This window comes from Thecamonas trahens (genome assembly GCF_000142905.1).
Source record: "Thecamonas trahens ATCC 50062 unplaced genomic scaffold supercont1.45, whole genome shotgun sequence".
Taxonomy (NCBI): domain Eukaryota; order Apusomonadida; family Apusomonadidae; genus Thecamonas; species Thecamonas trahens.
The window spans coordinates 170,922-183,946 of NW_013657635.1; the positions used below are offsets into that span (position 1 = coordinate 170,922).

General features: G+C 65.5%; 6 protein-coding genes across 6 annotated transcripts in view; 4 read left to right on the plus strand and 2 right to left on the minus strand.

The window, feature by feature from the left end:
- Positions 1-1,395, plus strand: part of AMSG_12240 (uncharacterized protein) — a gene marked incomplete at its 5' end in the record, with an annotated part of 2,350 nt that extends 955 nt beyond the window's left edge. Inside the window, 2 exons of the mRNA XM_013899464.1 lie at positions 55-139; positions 248-1,395. Of these exons, the coding sequence (XP_013754918.1) occupies positions 55-139; positions 248-1,344 (1,182 nt within the window). The 3' untranslated portion in view covers positions 1,345-1,395. The remainder of the gene's footprint in view (positions 1-54; positions 140-247) is intronic.
- On the minus strand, positions 1,363-2,595 carry AMSG_09157 (uncharacterized protein; the record flags this gene model as incomplete). The annotated part of the gene is made up of 1 exon (XM_013899416.1): positions 1,363-2,595. The coding sequence occupies one exon, from the start codon at positions 2,593-2,595 to the stop codon at positions 1,363-1,365; it is 1,233 nt and encodes a 410-aa protein (XP_013754870.1).
- Positions 2,596-2,666: 71 nt separating this feature from the next.
- On the plus strand, positions 2,667-4,246 carry AMSG_09158 (uncharacterized protein; the record flags this gene model as incomplete). The annotated part of the gene is made up of 2 exons (XM_013899417.1): positions 2,667-2,686; positions 3,131-4,246. 2 exons carry the CDS (start codon positions 2,667-2,669, stop codon positions 4,185-4,187), a joined length of 1,077 nt encoding a protein of 358 aa, XP_013754871.1. The 3' UTR covers positions 4,188-4,246.
- Positions 4,247-4,342: 96 nt separating this feature from the next.
- Positions 4,343-6,971, plus strand: AMSG_09159 (ABC transporter ATP-binding protein). Its single transcript, XM_013899418.1, has 2 exons — positions 4,343-4,418; positions 4,670-6,971. Exons 1-2 carry the CDS (start codon positions 4,383-4,385, stop codon positions 6,152-6,154), a joined length of 1,521 nt encoding a protein of 506 aa, XP_013754872.1. The 5' UTR covers positions 4,343-4,382; the 3' UTR covers positions 6,155-6,971.
- On the minus strand, positions 6,823-7,784 carry AMSG_09160 (uncharacterized protein; the record flags this gene model as incomplete). The annotated part of the gene is made up of 3 exons (XM_013899419.1): positions 6,823-6,970; positions 7,267-7,315; positions 7,653-7,784. The coding sequence occupies 3 exons, from the start codon at positions 7,782-7,784 to the stop codon at positions 6,849-6,851; spliced, it is 303 nt and encodes a 100-aa protein (XP_013754873.1). The 3' UTR covers positions 6,823-6,848.
- Positions 7,785-8,197: 413 nt separating this feature from the next.
- On the plus strand, positions 8,198-9,397 carry AMSG_09161 (IQ domain-containing protein D; the record flags this gene model as incomplete). Its single annotated transcript, XM_013899420.1, has 1 exon — positions 8,198-9,397. The coding sequence occupies one exon, from the start codon at positions 8,198-8,200 to the stop codon at positions 9,395-9,397; it is 1,200 nt and encodes a 399-aa protein (XP_013754874.1).
- Positions 9,398-13,025: the final 3,628 nt, after the last annotated feature.

Below are 13,025 nucleotides of genomic sequence, written 5' to 3' on the forward strand. Positions count from 1 at the left end.
TCCCCCACCTCCACCCTCCCCCCCCCCCTCCCCCCCACCCACCACCACCCGTAGGGCTCGCTGGAAGAGGTGGACGTGAGCCTGGCCTGGGTCCAGCAGTACCGCATGGCCAAGCCGAAGCAGCGGATGGCTATGATTGGTGCTGTGCTGCGGAAAGAGCCGGGAGTTGACAGAACTGGTGGTACTGGTACTGGTGCTAGTGCAGGAGCAGAGGCAGGCGCAGGTGGGACGGGCGCGGGCGGAGCAGGAGCGCAGACGGCGACGCCTGATGGCGTCATGGTTGATCTGTACTACTATCTCATGGCATGGGCGCTGAAGAACTGCGCAGCGGTGGACGACGGATGTGGGCTGGCGGCGAGCGGCTGCACGCCGATGACTGATGCGCACGTCTCGGTCATCTTCTCGCTGTTCAAAACAACACATGCGTACGCGGTGACTACGGCCATTTCCCTGGATGCGACGTTTGCATACTTTCGGGATGTCTTGCTTGCTCATGCTGTCCATGCACCGCCGCACTCAGTCGATCTGTTCGACGTCTCGCAGGTCTCGGCGGTGACGCAGTACTTTATCCACACATACGCCCGCCACTACCGGCTCTACCAGCATGTTTTTACTCCGCTCCGGGTCCACAACATTGCACCACGGGCATGGGGCTTGCAGACACCTTCGATTGCGGCTGACATCCCGCTCGCCGACTACGACCGGCTGGACGAAGAGCAGGTGGCGGCCATGGTCCGCGCGCGGTCGCGGTCGTCGCTGCACTCGACAGTATCGCTGGCCTCGCTAGGCGACGTGGCGGAAGACGTGATAAGCGTAGGGTCAGCGAGCGGCGGCGGCGATGGACCCAGCGGGGCAGGCGCAACGACAGATGCCACTCCGCGCGGGGGCGAGTCTGGACATGGCTCGGGCAAGGCGTCGCGCACGTCGCCGGCGTCGCGGCGGACGCGGGCGAGCGGGTCTGGGGGCGGGGCCGGCTCGCGCTCGCCGCGTCCGTCACGCAAGGCGGTCTCGCGGCACGCGTCTGCGGCGAGTCTCAAGTCTGTGGGCGACGAGTCGGGCGAGGGCGAGGACGTCGTTGTCGGGTCCAACTCGGGCACGTGCGACGAGAACGAGACGCACATGTCGGAGGAAGCTGTCCAGGCCGAGCTGAAGGCGATTGCGCTCAAGGCGGCCGAGGCGCAGCTCGCCGAGGTCAAGGCCGAGCTCGACCTCAAAATGGCACGACAGGACGAGGCGCTTTTGGCGCGGATTGCGGTCCTCGAGCAGCGGATGTATGCGCTGAGCTCGGGCGAAGGCGGGTCGCCGGTGCAGGCGCAGGAGCGGAGGCGCCGAACGCGGACATGAGCAGCAACGCGGGATTTATCAGAGCGAAGAAGTAAACTGGAGGCGACCAGAGCGTGGCTCGATGGTGGCCTGGTTGGCGGCGAGGGCGCCGAGCTTGTCCAAGGCGCGGGCGACGCGAAGGCGGAGCGATGGCGAGGTAAACTTGGAGGGAGCGAGGGCAAGCTCGACAAAGGCCTGCTCAACAAACGGGGCCGACGGTTCGAGGGTGGCGAGAGCGGCGACGTTGAGGAGGGCTGCGATTTGGTGGCCGTCGACAACTTGCAGCTTGCCGGCGAGGGCGAGACCGTTGAGAAGCTGACCGGCGGCGGCGGCGACGTGGTCGGTGGCGCCGCGGTTGGTGCGCTGCGGCGAGGCGAGGACCTTGCCAAGGGCGACGGCCAGGTCGACAGCGTCTGAGACGTGGGCGGCGAGGCGGTCGAGCGGGAGGCCCATGGCGAGCTCCTTCATGGCGGCCGAGGGAACGCGGCGGCCACCCGCGCGGCGGTGTGGGAGCAGCCGGCGCCACTTGCCCTTGGCCTTGGACAGCGCGGCCTCGACGGCGGCGTGATCAGCGCGGACGTCCGAGAGAGGACCAGCAGCCTCCAGAGGAGCGAGGGTGAGGGCGACACGCTCGCGAAGGACGTCGTCAGGCACGGCATGCCCCCAGCCCGACTTGGCCAGGCGGCCGATGACGCCTGCAGCCTCTGCCGGTGGTGCATCGCGCGAGAGCCAGGTGCCTGAGGCGACGACGGGGACAGCGCGAGCAGTGGCGCGGGCCATGCCAGCCTCCAGCACGCCCGCCGACCGGATGCCCGGGCGCCAGAGCGGGTCGCTCACTTCGAGCAGGTCAGGCAGGAGCAGATCGAGCTTGGACGCTGCGGCCAGGATAGACGAGGCACCAGCAGCACCCATGGTATGAACTTGAGAAGCAAGACGAGCGAGAAGCACTCCACCGAGAACCCGCAGCGACTCGACAGCATCAGCCTCGCCTGACACGGGCTTCTTGTTCTTCCCTCCCGTCTTGATCAACGTTGGCGATCGCTCTCCACGGGCATGCGGGGTTCGCATGGTAGCTGCATGAGCGACAGCGCGAAGAGCACGAAGTATGTCAGGCGGATCCAGAGCAGCAGCATGTGCATCATAAGCAGCAGCGACGAGTGAGGGATATCGGGCCACGTTGGTGCCATCGACCAGAGCCCGAAAGGTGGCAGCCGAGGCGAGTGCCCGCTTGACCGAGGCCTGCGAGGAAGTGGCATGGCGAAGGGAGGCCATACCCCTAGCAGGGGCGAGTCTCAGGAGAGGGGCAATATGAATAGCACACATCTGGCGGGTGTATGTCCGCCATGGTAGCATGGTCGGTCTTGTGGGTAGTCGTGGGCGTGGGTCGAGTGGGGCAGGGGGAGGAAGAGGGGGGGGTCGACTTGGGACGGCTCGGACGGGGACTTGGTCCGAGGGCCAGGCAGGAAGGGAAGGAGGGCTGGTGATGGGGAAGGTGTGATCAGGGGGCTTGGATGAGGTGGGCAGCGGTTGTATGGATGTGGTAGAGGCGATGTGGAGGATGGATCTGGTACAGTGGGCCTGTTGCGAGGCCAGATGTGGATGTGGTGGTGGTCGATGGGGGTGGGGTGGGGGGGGGGGTAGGGGTAAGGGGGGGCACTGCTTGCGGTGGACGGCGCGCACTGGTTGTGGTGGGAGGGCGACAGGCAGGAGGTGCTCAGGCGCGGCGCGGGCGCGGGCTAGGGGAGGGGACATTCCACTCTGGGAGCGGCAGGTGGCATTGCCTGGTGGAGGACATGGCCAGTGACAGCTTGTATGGATACCTGGCTGTGGTGGGCGCGTGTGTGGCCTTTGGCTCGTTTGGCGTGCCGACCAAGAGCGCGGCGGTGGCGGCGGCCAAGGTCCACCCGGTGGCCTTCCAGATCTACTACTCGCTGGCCATCTTTGTCTCGGCCTGGGGTGTCCTCCTCTACAACCCGTTTGTCTTTACCTGGTTTGGCTTTGCTGGTGCTGCCATCTGGACTCCATCGTCTATCCTTGCTCTCGCTGCCATTTCCGACGCCGGCCTCTCGGTGGCTCAGACTGTCTGGTCTGGTACCACCATCATGATCTCGTTTCTCTGGGGCGCTCTGGCCTACCACGACAAGGTCTCCTCGCTGCCGCTGGCCATGGTTGCGCTCGCCACCCTTCTGTGTGGACTTGTTCTGCTCGCCTCGCTCCACTCTTCGCTGATGGCGGGCGTCCACGCCTGGCTCGGCTTTGCTGTCGACGACGAGTCGCTGCGACCGCACCGGCCTGGCGATGTACGGGCGGCGGCCCCGCTGGTGGCTGCCGAAGCACCTGCAGTCAATGTCAGCGGTGGACGGGGGTTGGATGATGCTTATGCGAGTGCAGGCGGGGGTGACGGCAAGCCGCTGGCTAAGCTTGTGCGCGGCGTGGTCTTTGCGCTTGTTCTGGGAGTGCTGAACGGGTCGCTGATGGTTCCGCTGCGCGAGACGCCCAAGCGGGCGTCGGGCATCAACTACATTATCTCGTTCTCGATCGGTGTTGTGAGCATCACACCGCTGCTGGCGCTGGGGTACATGGCGATCATGCGAGCGCCGCTGCAGTTGCACTGGCGGGTGGCGCTCGGCCCGGGCCTGCTGACGGGCCTGTTGTGGCAGATCGGCAACTACTGCTCCATCTACGCCACGCTCTATCTCGGTCTCACCATTGGTTATCCGCTCACCCAGCTGGCGCTCCTTGTCGCAGGCCTCTGGGGCTGGCTCTACTACGGCGAGCTTCCACAGGCGCGGCACGTCGCCCACTTTTGGCTTGCCGCAATCGTCGTCCTCGGCGGAGCCGCGCTCCTTGCCATCGCCGGATAGCTTTCTTCCTTGCCTACCCGTCTGCTCTTCATCCGCCCACATTGAACATCGCGCGGGAGGTTAGCGTCATCAGAGCCAGTCGGTGAGTGGGCGAGAGAGTGCGCCAGCGAGCGGGCGAACCCAGCCGGGGCGACGGGACGGGTGCAGGCACTCGACGCGAACGCACCAAAGAGAGACACTATCGCCCGGCACGGCATGTACTCCAATGGATGGGGCTCACTCATCTACCGAGTACGTACCGTGGTCCAATGGGGGCTGTGCTTGTGTGAGGGGGGAGGGGAGGGGGGGGGGCGACGCGTATGCGACTCATTGGAAGCGGAAACGATGGACGATGACGTGATGGGCGATGTGGGGGCTGTGCGCGCGATGCGGGACGAATGATGATGCGGGGCTACCTACGCGGTGCGGGGCTGCGTACACGATGCCGGCGCTGCGTAACTACTGTGTCGGCGCTGTGTACGATATCGGGAGGTTGGCTGCAGGCCCCAGGGAATCAGAAGAAGAAGGCGACGTCGATAGTGACGCGCGCGTTCTTGCATCGAGTCGTCGAGTATGCCAAGCCGTACAAGCGGGTGATTGTGGGTGTGCTGCTAGCCATCGCCATCAAGTCTGCGCTGGCGCTCATTCCACCGATGCTGTACCGGGCGATTCTTGATAAGGCCATTCCGCAGAAGGACAAGAGCCTTCTGACCGAGCTGGCGATGGGGCTGCTGGCGATTCCGATTGCGGTCGGCATCTTTGGGGTGGTCAAGTCGTACTACGTGGCCAAGATCGGGTCGTACATCATCAACGATCTGCGGACGGCGACGTACCGGCACCTGCAGCGGTCGTCGGTCCGGTTCTTTACGGCAACCAAGACCGGCGAGGTCATGTCGCGACTGTCGAACGATGTGCGCGGAGCACGCAATGCCATCACCGACACGTTTGTGGAGATTGTGACCAACGTCATGAACGTGGCGCTGACGCTGGCGATCATGCTTGCCATCGAGTGGCGGCTGACGCTTGTCGGTCTTGCTTTTCTCCCGCTCTTTCTGGTGCCGGGAAACGTCATCGCCTCCAAGCTCCGGGTCCTTGTCCGTGAGCAGATGGATATGTACGCCACGCTGTCGGCCATTGCCAACCAGACGCTCAACATCTCGGGCGTGTTGCTGACCAAGGTCTTTGGCCGGGCCGAGCACAACGTCGCGCTCTACCACGAAAAGGCTAACGAGCTGCGCGACCTCTCGGTTCGCATCTCGTTCATCGGGGTGTGGTTTGGCATGGGCATGGGCCTTATTTCGTCGCTCGGCACTGTTGTGGTGTACTGGTGGGGCGGGAACCTGGCTATCGACGGCAAGCTGACGGTAGGTACGCTCGTCTCGCTCACAGTCTATCTCACCTCGCTCTACGGGCCCATCACTCAGCTGGTCAACTCGCGAGTCAAGATTGCAACCTCGCTTGTCTCGTTTGAGCGAGTCTTTGAGATCCTGGACATGGACATCGAGATTGCTGACGCGCCCGGCGCTGTCGTCCTCGATGCCGTCGATGGCGCCATTGCCTTTGACAACGTCTCGTTCTCGTACGCGCTCGCCAACTATCAACGGATTCCGGGCGCGTACGAGAGCTACTACGACGACGAAGGCAGCGAGGAGCGTAGCGATGACGGCGGCGGCATTGGCCCGGCCCACAGCGTTGACTTGGCGCCGGACAGCGACGAGGAGATTGGGCTGCTGACGGCTGCGGTCCCGCTGGCGCCGCGGATTAAGCGGCGGCGACCAAAGATGGAGCGGCTGCCGCAGCTGCGGACAACCGAGCGGTTCTGGCCGCGCAACATTGGCATGAGCGGCCGGATCAAGAGCGAGTACGGGGTGGACGACCGTGCGGCGGCGTCAGGGCGGTCGTACGCGCTCAACGGAGTGAGCTTCTCAGTGGCGCCCGGGCAGCTTGCGGCGGTGGTTGGCCCGTCGGGGCGGGCAAGACGACGATGACGATGCTGGTGCAGCGGCTGTACGATGTGACCGGCGGGGCGATCTCGATCGACGGGCACGACGTCCGCGATGTGGCGCTCGACTCACTCAGCACACACGTCGGTACGGTGACGCAAGAGTCGTTCCTCTTCCACGACACGCTGCGGGCCAATCTGGTGTATGCGCGACCGGACGGGATGGCTACCGATGATGAGCTCCGCGAGGCCTGCCAAGTCGCCAACATCCTCGACTTTGTGGACGCGCTGCCCGAGGGCTTTGACACGGTTGTGGGCGAGCGCGGCTATCGGCTGTCTGGCGGCGAGAAGCAGCGGATCGCCATTGCGCGTGTGGTGCTGAAGAACCCGCGGATCCTCATTCTTGACGAGGCGACGTCTTCGCTCGACTCCAAGTCTGAGCGCGCCATCCAGGACGCGCTTGACGCTCTCCTCGCCGATCGCACCTCGATCGTCATTGCCCACCGGCTCTCAACCATTCTCAAGGCCGACATCATCTTGGTTCTCGACCAGGGTCGGCTAGTGGAGCAGGGGAGCCATGCTGAGCTCCTTGCGCTCGGCGGCCTCTACGCCGAGCTGTACAATACGCAGTTCTCGGGACGGCCGGCATCGGTGTCTGCGTCTGGGCCTGAGCCTGCGCCATCGTCGCCGCGGCTCCTCTGAGGCACTGCGGGATTCGTAACACTCTCTTTACTAGGCACCTACTCTTCGGCCTGGCGACGCTTGATGCGGGCGACCGACTCCTCCTCGGCCCAGACCTTGATCGAGGTCTCGGGCGCGCAAGCGAGGCCGATAGCGGCGAGAACAAAGGTGCCGCCCATCCCTGTGGTGTGCATAGTAGTGAGTAGTTGTTGGAAGTATCTCGAGGGCGGGCAAGTGGAGGGGGTGGGGTGGGGGCAATAGAGGCGATCGCCGTCCCAGGTTCACCAGACATCAGACCCATGTAGCCCAGCCCGTACGACACACCTCATCGACCGTACCACGAGCTCATCGGCCGCACCACAGCTGATCGGCAGCATCTCTCCCTCCCTTCCTCCCTCCCTCCCCCCTCCCTTCCCCCCCCCTCCCCCCTCCCTCCTTCTCCCATCCGTGCCCCCAACCTGCCAGCCCTGTCCGTACCGATCTGCATCATGGTCTCCCACAGCTCCTTCTTGCGCGGGACGCCCGGCTACAAGCCCAAGGCCAAGCCAGTCACACCGCCCCCACACATCATGAGTACCAGCCCCAGCCCCAGCCCCAGCCCCAGCCCCAGCCCCACACCCACACCCACTACGACCACGAAATTTTCCCTTCCTCTATACCCCCTCCCCTGTCCCTCCCCAAGCTCCCTCCCTCCGCCGCACTGGCCATGGCTACCCCAGGGGGGGATGGCACCAAAAATTGAATGACGACAAGAGCGACAGAGAGCGACAGAGAGCGACAGAGCGACAGAGCGACAGAGCGACAGAGCGAGAAGGCGACAGCTACCGACCGCGGCTACGGTAACCACCATTTAGCACACGTACCTTCTCGCCAAAGAGGTATCCGTTCTGTGTGTCGGAGAAGATCTCCTCAGTAGCACCTCCGCGACGAGGGGCGGAAGAATGGACCAGCCGACGGAGCGGGGCAGAGACACGGCCAGCAGCAGCACGGAGCATGGCAGGCAGAGAGCAGTGTGACCTGCCGAATGTGGTCCAACTTGAGAGGGGGGGAGGGGGGGGGACGACTGACGGTCACTCATTCAATTCCCCCCTCCCCCCCCTCCCAATACCCATCATCATCATCATCATCATCATCACCATGCTCGCTCCTCGCTCATCGCCCCATGGTCAATCCCCTCGCCGTCTGACCGCTCATTGCGCCCGCCGACTCGCCGAACGGCCGAACGGCTGACTCGCCGACCGGCCGACTCGCCGACTCGCCGACCGGCCGCTCTCTGGCCGGCGGCCAACCACCTCACCTCGCCGACCCGCGCCCAGCCGCCAACAGCCACAAGTCAAGCAAGACAGACAGGTGACGAACAGGGGCAGCGAGACATAGCGAGTGACATACCCTCGCATACCAGCTCAGTATGTCCGGGGACGACCGGATTCACCGGCTGACCAATGTGGAGGCGCAGCGGATCATGTCCGTCCTCGACGAGGCCGTTGTCAACGTCCACCTCCTGGCCATGCTCGGCTCGTTTCTGGAGAACACCGAGGCGTTGGAGGCTGTGGCCGGGCGGGATGTGGTGGACTTGTTGGTCAATCACCAGGCGCTGGAGGCTCGCTACACCGATGTGTGGGAACGACGCGAGGCAACAGGCAGACGAGGCGAGCGTGCCCTCCATGCAGACCTCACTGATGAGCTCAAGGACATCGCCACAGAGCTGGTGGCCTCCACAAAGTCCGTCTGCCGCGTCCTCCGCCAAACGCCCGACGCCGTCCATCGCCTCCGCTCGCACTTTGCCTCCAACCGCACCCCGGGTCTCGTCAACTTTATCAAAGTCTTCAACGAGCTTCGCGACCTCACCATTGTCCGTCTCGAGACCTCGGTGGAGGAGGCCCGCTCGCGGGAGAACCAGATGGCCTCAGTCGTTCAGCGCGCCCGCGAGTCCACCGCAGAGGTCGAGCGGCTGCAAGTCCAGTTGAAGAAGCAGGTTGATCTTCGCAACGAGGAGGAGAAGAAGCGAAACAGGACCATCTCTCGCCTCACCAAGACTCTCGAGTCGCTGGCCTCGAACGCTGTCGACGACCAGAAGGCCCTCGACAAGGAGGCCCGCTCTCGCGCTGCCGTGGACCAGGAGCACTTTAAGCGTGCGCAGACAGAGCTCGAGTCGGAGCTGACTGAGAAGCGTGCCTACCTCGACTCGCTCATCGCAAAGTCGCAGGCGACCGAGGAGGAGCTGCGCCGCTCGCGCGCCCGCACCGAAGCCGAGGTCACAAACTGGCTCACCCGCTACGACGAGGAGATGTCCGCTGCCCAGGAGGAGCTCGAGGCCTTGCAGGCCACCTGCGATGTTGAGACCGCCCGCCTCGACGCTCTCAAGCGCCGCTACGCTGTCCTCAACGTCGAGTACACCGCCATCATGGACCACAACAAGCGGGTCCAGCTCAACGCTGACCGCGAGGCCGCAGAGTTTGACTCGCTCATTCGTGCAGCTATTTCCATCCAGTCGGCCTGGCGCGGCCACGTGGCGCGCAAGGACTTCAAGGTCCTTCGCCGCAAGCGCCGCAAGGCCCGCCGCAAGGCTCGCGCCGCTGCGCGCGCAGAGAAGAAAGCAAACGCATAGTCTTGTCCGACCACGCTGAGCGAGCGGTGACACTCCCTTTTACTGCAGTACAAGTTCACCGTCCAGATGCGCTACCCGCGCTGCGTATGCCGGCACGCTTGTCAGCGTCTCCCACCTCCATCCGCCAGCCTCGACCGCAGCCGCCACAATCGCCCGCACCGCCGCGGGTACCTCGTCGTACGCCTGCAGCGCATCGCCGTAGCTGGCAAGTACCACCCGTTTCCACACTTTGGCGTCAACGGCCGCGCTATGCGTCGCCGCGCTTGCCAGGAGTGCCACAGCAAAGACACCGCCAAAGCTCGGGAGCCGCCGCACAAGAGCCGCTGGGTGCTGCGGGTCGACAGCCTCGATGGCCCGCGATGGCGACGCGGCCAGCACCGTCCGCCCAGCCTCGCCCACCATCGAGTCAGCGACCAGCCCCCCCGCACCGCACACAACTTCCATCGCGGCTAGTGCTGCCTTGGAACTTGCTGCCAGCATTGCGCGAGCCGCCGGGTGCGGCTCGGCCCCGACTTGCGCCCACCGCAGTAGCCGCAGACCGATACCTGCTCCAAGCACCATGCTCTCCGACGGCGTGAGCGCGCCGGCCCGTGCGCCGTGCTGAAGGTCAAGCACCGGCTGGCCGGCCATGGCATCGAGCTCGCCAAGAAGGACCAGCGCTGGGTGCGAGGCGTGACGCGGCGGCGCGGCGGCCGCGGCGGCAAGGACCGGCAGAGGCAGTTCGCTGCTCTCGCCAAACAGGTCGTACACCGCGCGTGTGCCGGTCGGCAGTAGATGGTTAGGCTGCGCCAGTGCCCGCGACGCTACGAGGACCCTGGCCAGTGCGTCCGCCAGAGCAGACCGCTCCTGCTCGTCCAGCGCGGGCAGCCGGCCGACACTGGCACGGAGAAGGCCAAGCGCGAACATTGGCGACGCTGTCAGCGGCGCCGTCAGCACTGCCTCAAGCACCGCTGACGCCAGCTCGGCAGCGACCGGCTCGAGCAAGCCCACACAGCCAACGACGGCATTGCGGAGCGCGGCCGGCGAGCGAGGATCAATCGAGATGAGGAGCGCGGCCGGCGCGAGACCGGTGGCATGGGTGAGAGCGGCTAGCGCGTCGGCACACGGCTCCGCCAGCGATGCCTCGTAAGCGAGGAGCGCATGAGCATTCAGGCCATCGCTGCTCGCAAGCTTGCGGGTAACGAGCGCAAACATCGGCTGCTCGGCAAGACTAAGGACTTGGGCAGTGAGGCTTGCAACCTCTGGCGGAGCGCGGGCGCGGGCCCAAAGAACCAGCCGGACCGCCTCGGGTGGAAGGTCGAGGTCGGCCGGCGCAGGACCGGCGAGAGCGCGATGGAGCAGCGCGGTGGCGACCGCGAGCCGCGGCAATGGCAGAGGCGTTCGAGCAAGGAGCTCGGCAGCATCAACCCGCGGCCCAAGCTCATAGAGCAGCATACCAAGCATGCTGAGCATGCGCAGCTCGAGCTGCGGCGCGAGGTCGACGAGCAACTCATGAAGCCGCGCCTCGAGCGCAGGCACGAGCGGCGATGGGAGCGCGGCTGCGTAGAGCTTGCTGCGAAGAGCCATGGCAGTCGACGACGTGGCGTCTGGCGCTTGGGCAAGAAGCACAAAGCCGTCGAGGAGAGCCGAGACAGCGGTCATCCGCTCGCTCGCCGACTCGAGCGAGGAGATGAGGGTGCTGAGGGTGTCAAGGAGGCGCGATGCGGCTTCGTCCGAGGCCGAGCCATGGTTCGCAAAGGCGGCGTAGAGCTCGTGCAGGCGCGAGGCAAGTGGCCCGGTATGAAACTGGTAGTTGATGTCGAGGCAGGCCGCGTCGTAGTGGCAGAGCTGGTCGGCGGCCATAAAGCCGCCGTCGACGAGCGCGACAAGGAGCTCGCGGTGGGCGGGATCAAGCGGCTCGCGCGGGACCAGCAGCCGCGGCAGGAAGACCGACTGGAACCACGAGCGCTGGAAGCGTGACGAGTAGGTGACAAACTGTGGGAAGCTCCTGTGTGCCTTCCAATGGGCGATGACGCGGACAACCTTGGCCTCGGCCTCGGCCTCGTCCTCCTCGGCCCGCTGCGGCGAGTACGGCTTGAGCTCCTCCTTGAAGAACGCTAGCCGCGACCGAACAAGGCCCATATACTCGGAGAGTGCGCCCATGTTGGCTGTGGCGCTCTGCTTGATGACGCGGGCTTGCGCCCGGAGCCAGACCGGCCGGTCGTGGACAACGAGGAGGCCCAGCGCGTCGACGAGGAGGCCGCATACTGACGGCGACGACGCCTGGCGGAGCACATGGTCGCCAAACCAGGCAATGTACGCCGGGACGTCTGCGCCGGTGAGCGCGCGCTGGACAGCCAGTGCCGACGCCAGCAGCTCAACGTCCCAGGCGCCGCCTCGGAGGCTGGGCACCGACGCCCGCAGTGTGGTTGAGACAGCGGCGCTCGCGGCGCTCGCCACCGGCGCCGGTAGTGGGCTCGCTCGCCGCAAGAGGGCCAGCAGCCGCGGCGAGACCCGCGAGGCCCCAAGGAGCTGGGCAAACGCCGACGGGCTGGCAGCCGTCGCCAGCGCGAGGAAGAGCTTGGCCGGAAAGGCAGTTGCGGGCGCATCGGCTGCGGCCGGACTCGTCAAAGACGGAGGCTCGAGAGCGAGGAGAGCCTCCAGATAGCCGTCACGAGTTGTCCGCGGAGGAGCAAAGCCGGTGGCGAGGACCAGGTCGGCAAAGCCAGGAAGATGATCAATGGCAGCGAGGAGGGTGGTGGGGGCGACGAGGGCTGCGCCGGCCACATCGGCCCGGAGCGCAGCGGCGGCGGCAAAGAACGGGCGGCGGGCAGGCGAGTCGAGGCTTGGTGCCAGGCTGGCGAGCAAGGTCGAACCGGCAGCCGTCACAGCGTCAAGACCAGCGGCAAAGGCGCGATGGGCATCGTCAGGCTCGGCCACGGCGGCGAGGGCGGTGAAGTAGGCGCTGACGGCGTCTGGAGCCGGTGCGGCGAGAGCGAGGACGAGGACATGCGGATGACTCACTGGGTCGACCACTGCAAGCAGGCGGAGGTTGGCGGGGAGAGAAGCAAGTAACGCGGCGGCTCCTGCGGCGGTGAGACCCTTGGCAGCAGCCACCACCTCGTCGACGGACGGGGACGCCGAGCTCGACACGCCCGAGAGGGTGCGGAGGACAAGGTCCGGACCGGCAGCCGTCCCGTGGGCCTCAGTGGCCTCACGGGCAAGCGCCTCGAGTGAGAGACAGCCCTGGGTTACTCGCAGAGCCATGTCGAGAGCCATGGTGGCAGGGAGAGGAGTGGTAGCCGTGGCCGTCACCGTGGCCGTCACCGTGGCCATGGCCGTCGCCAAGGGGCGGGAAAAAGGTCGTGGAAAGGCGGTGGTGTGAAACCAGCCAACAGCGAGTTGAGAGCGTGTCAGACGTGCTGCGGTGCGGCCGTACCTACACGTGCGAGGCGGTTGTAGCTGATATTTTGGATGCGCGAGGGCGAGAAGGGCGGGAGGAGTAGTAAAGGAGACCTTGGACATGTGATAGGCGTGTTTGCGTCGATGCCTGCATGGGGTTGGTTGTTGCAGAGTTTGGGGGTTTGGCGTCGCATGCGGGAAACCCGCGTGGGTCGGTTCTGGCCTGCGGCACACAGGATAGAGCAGC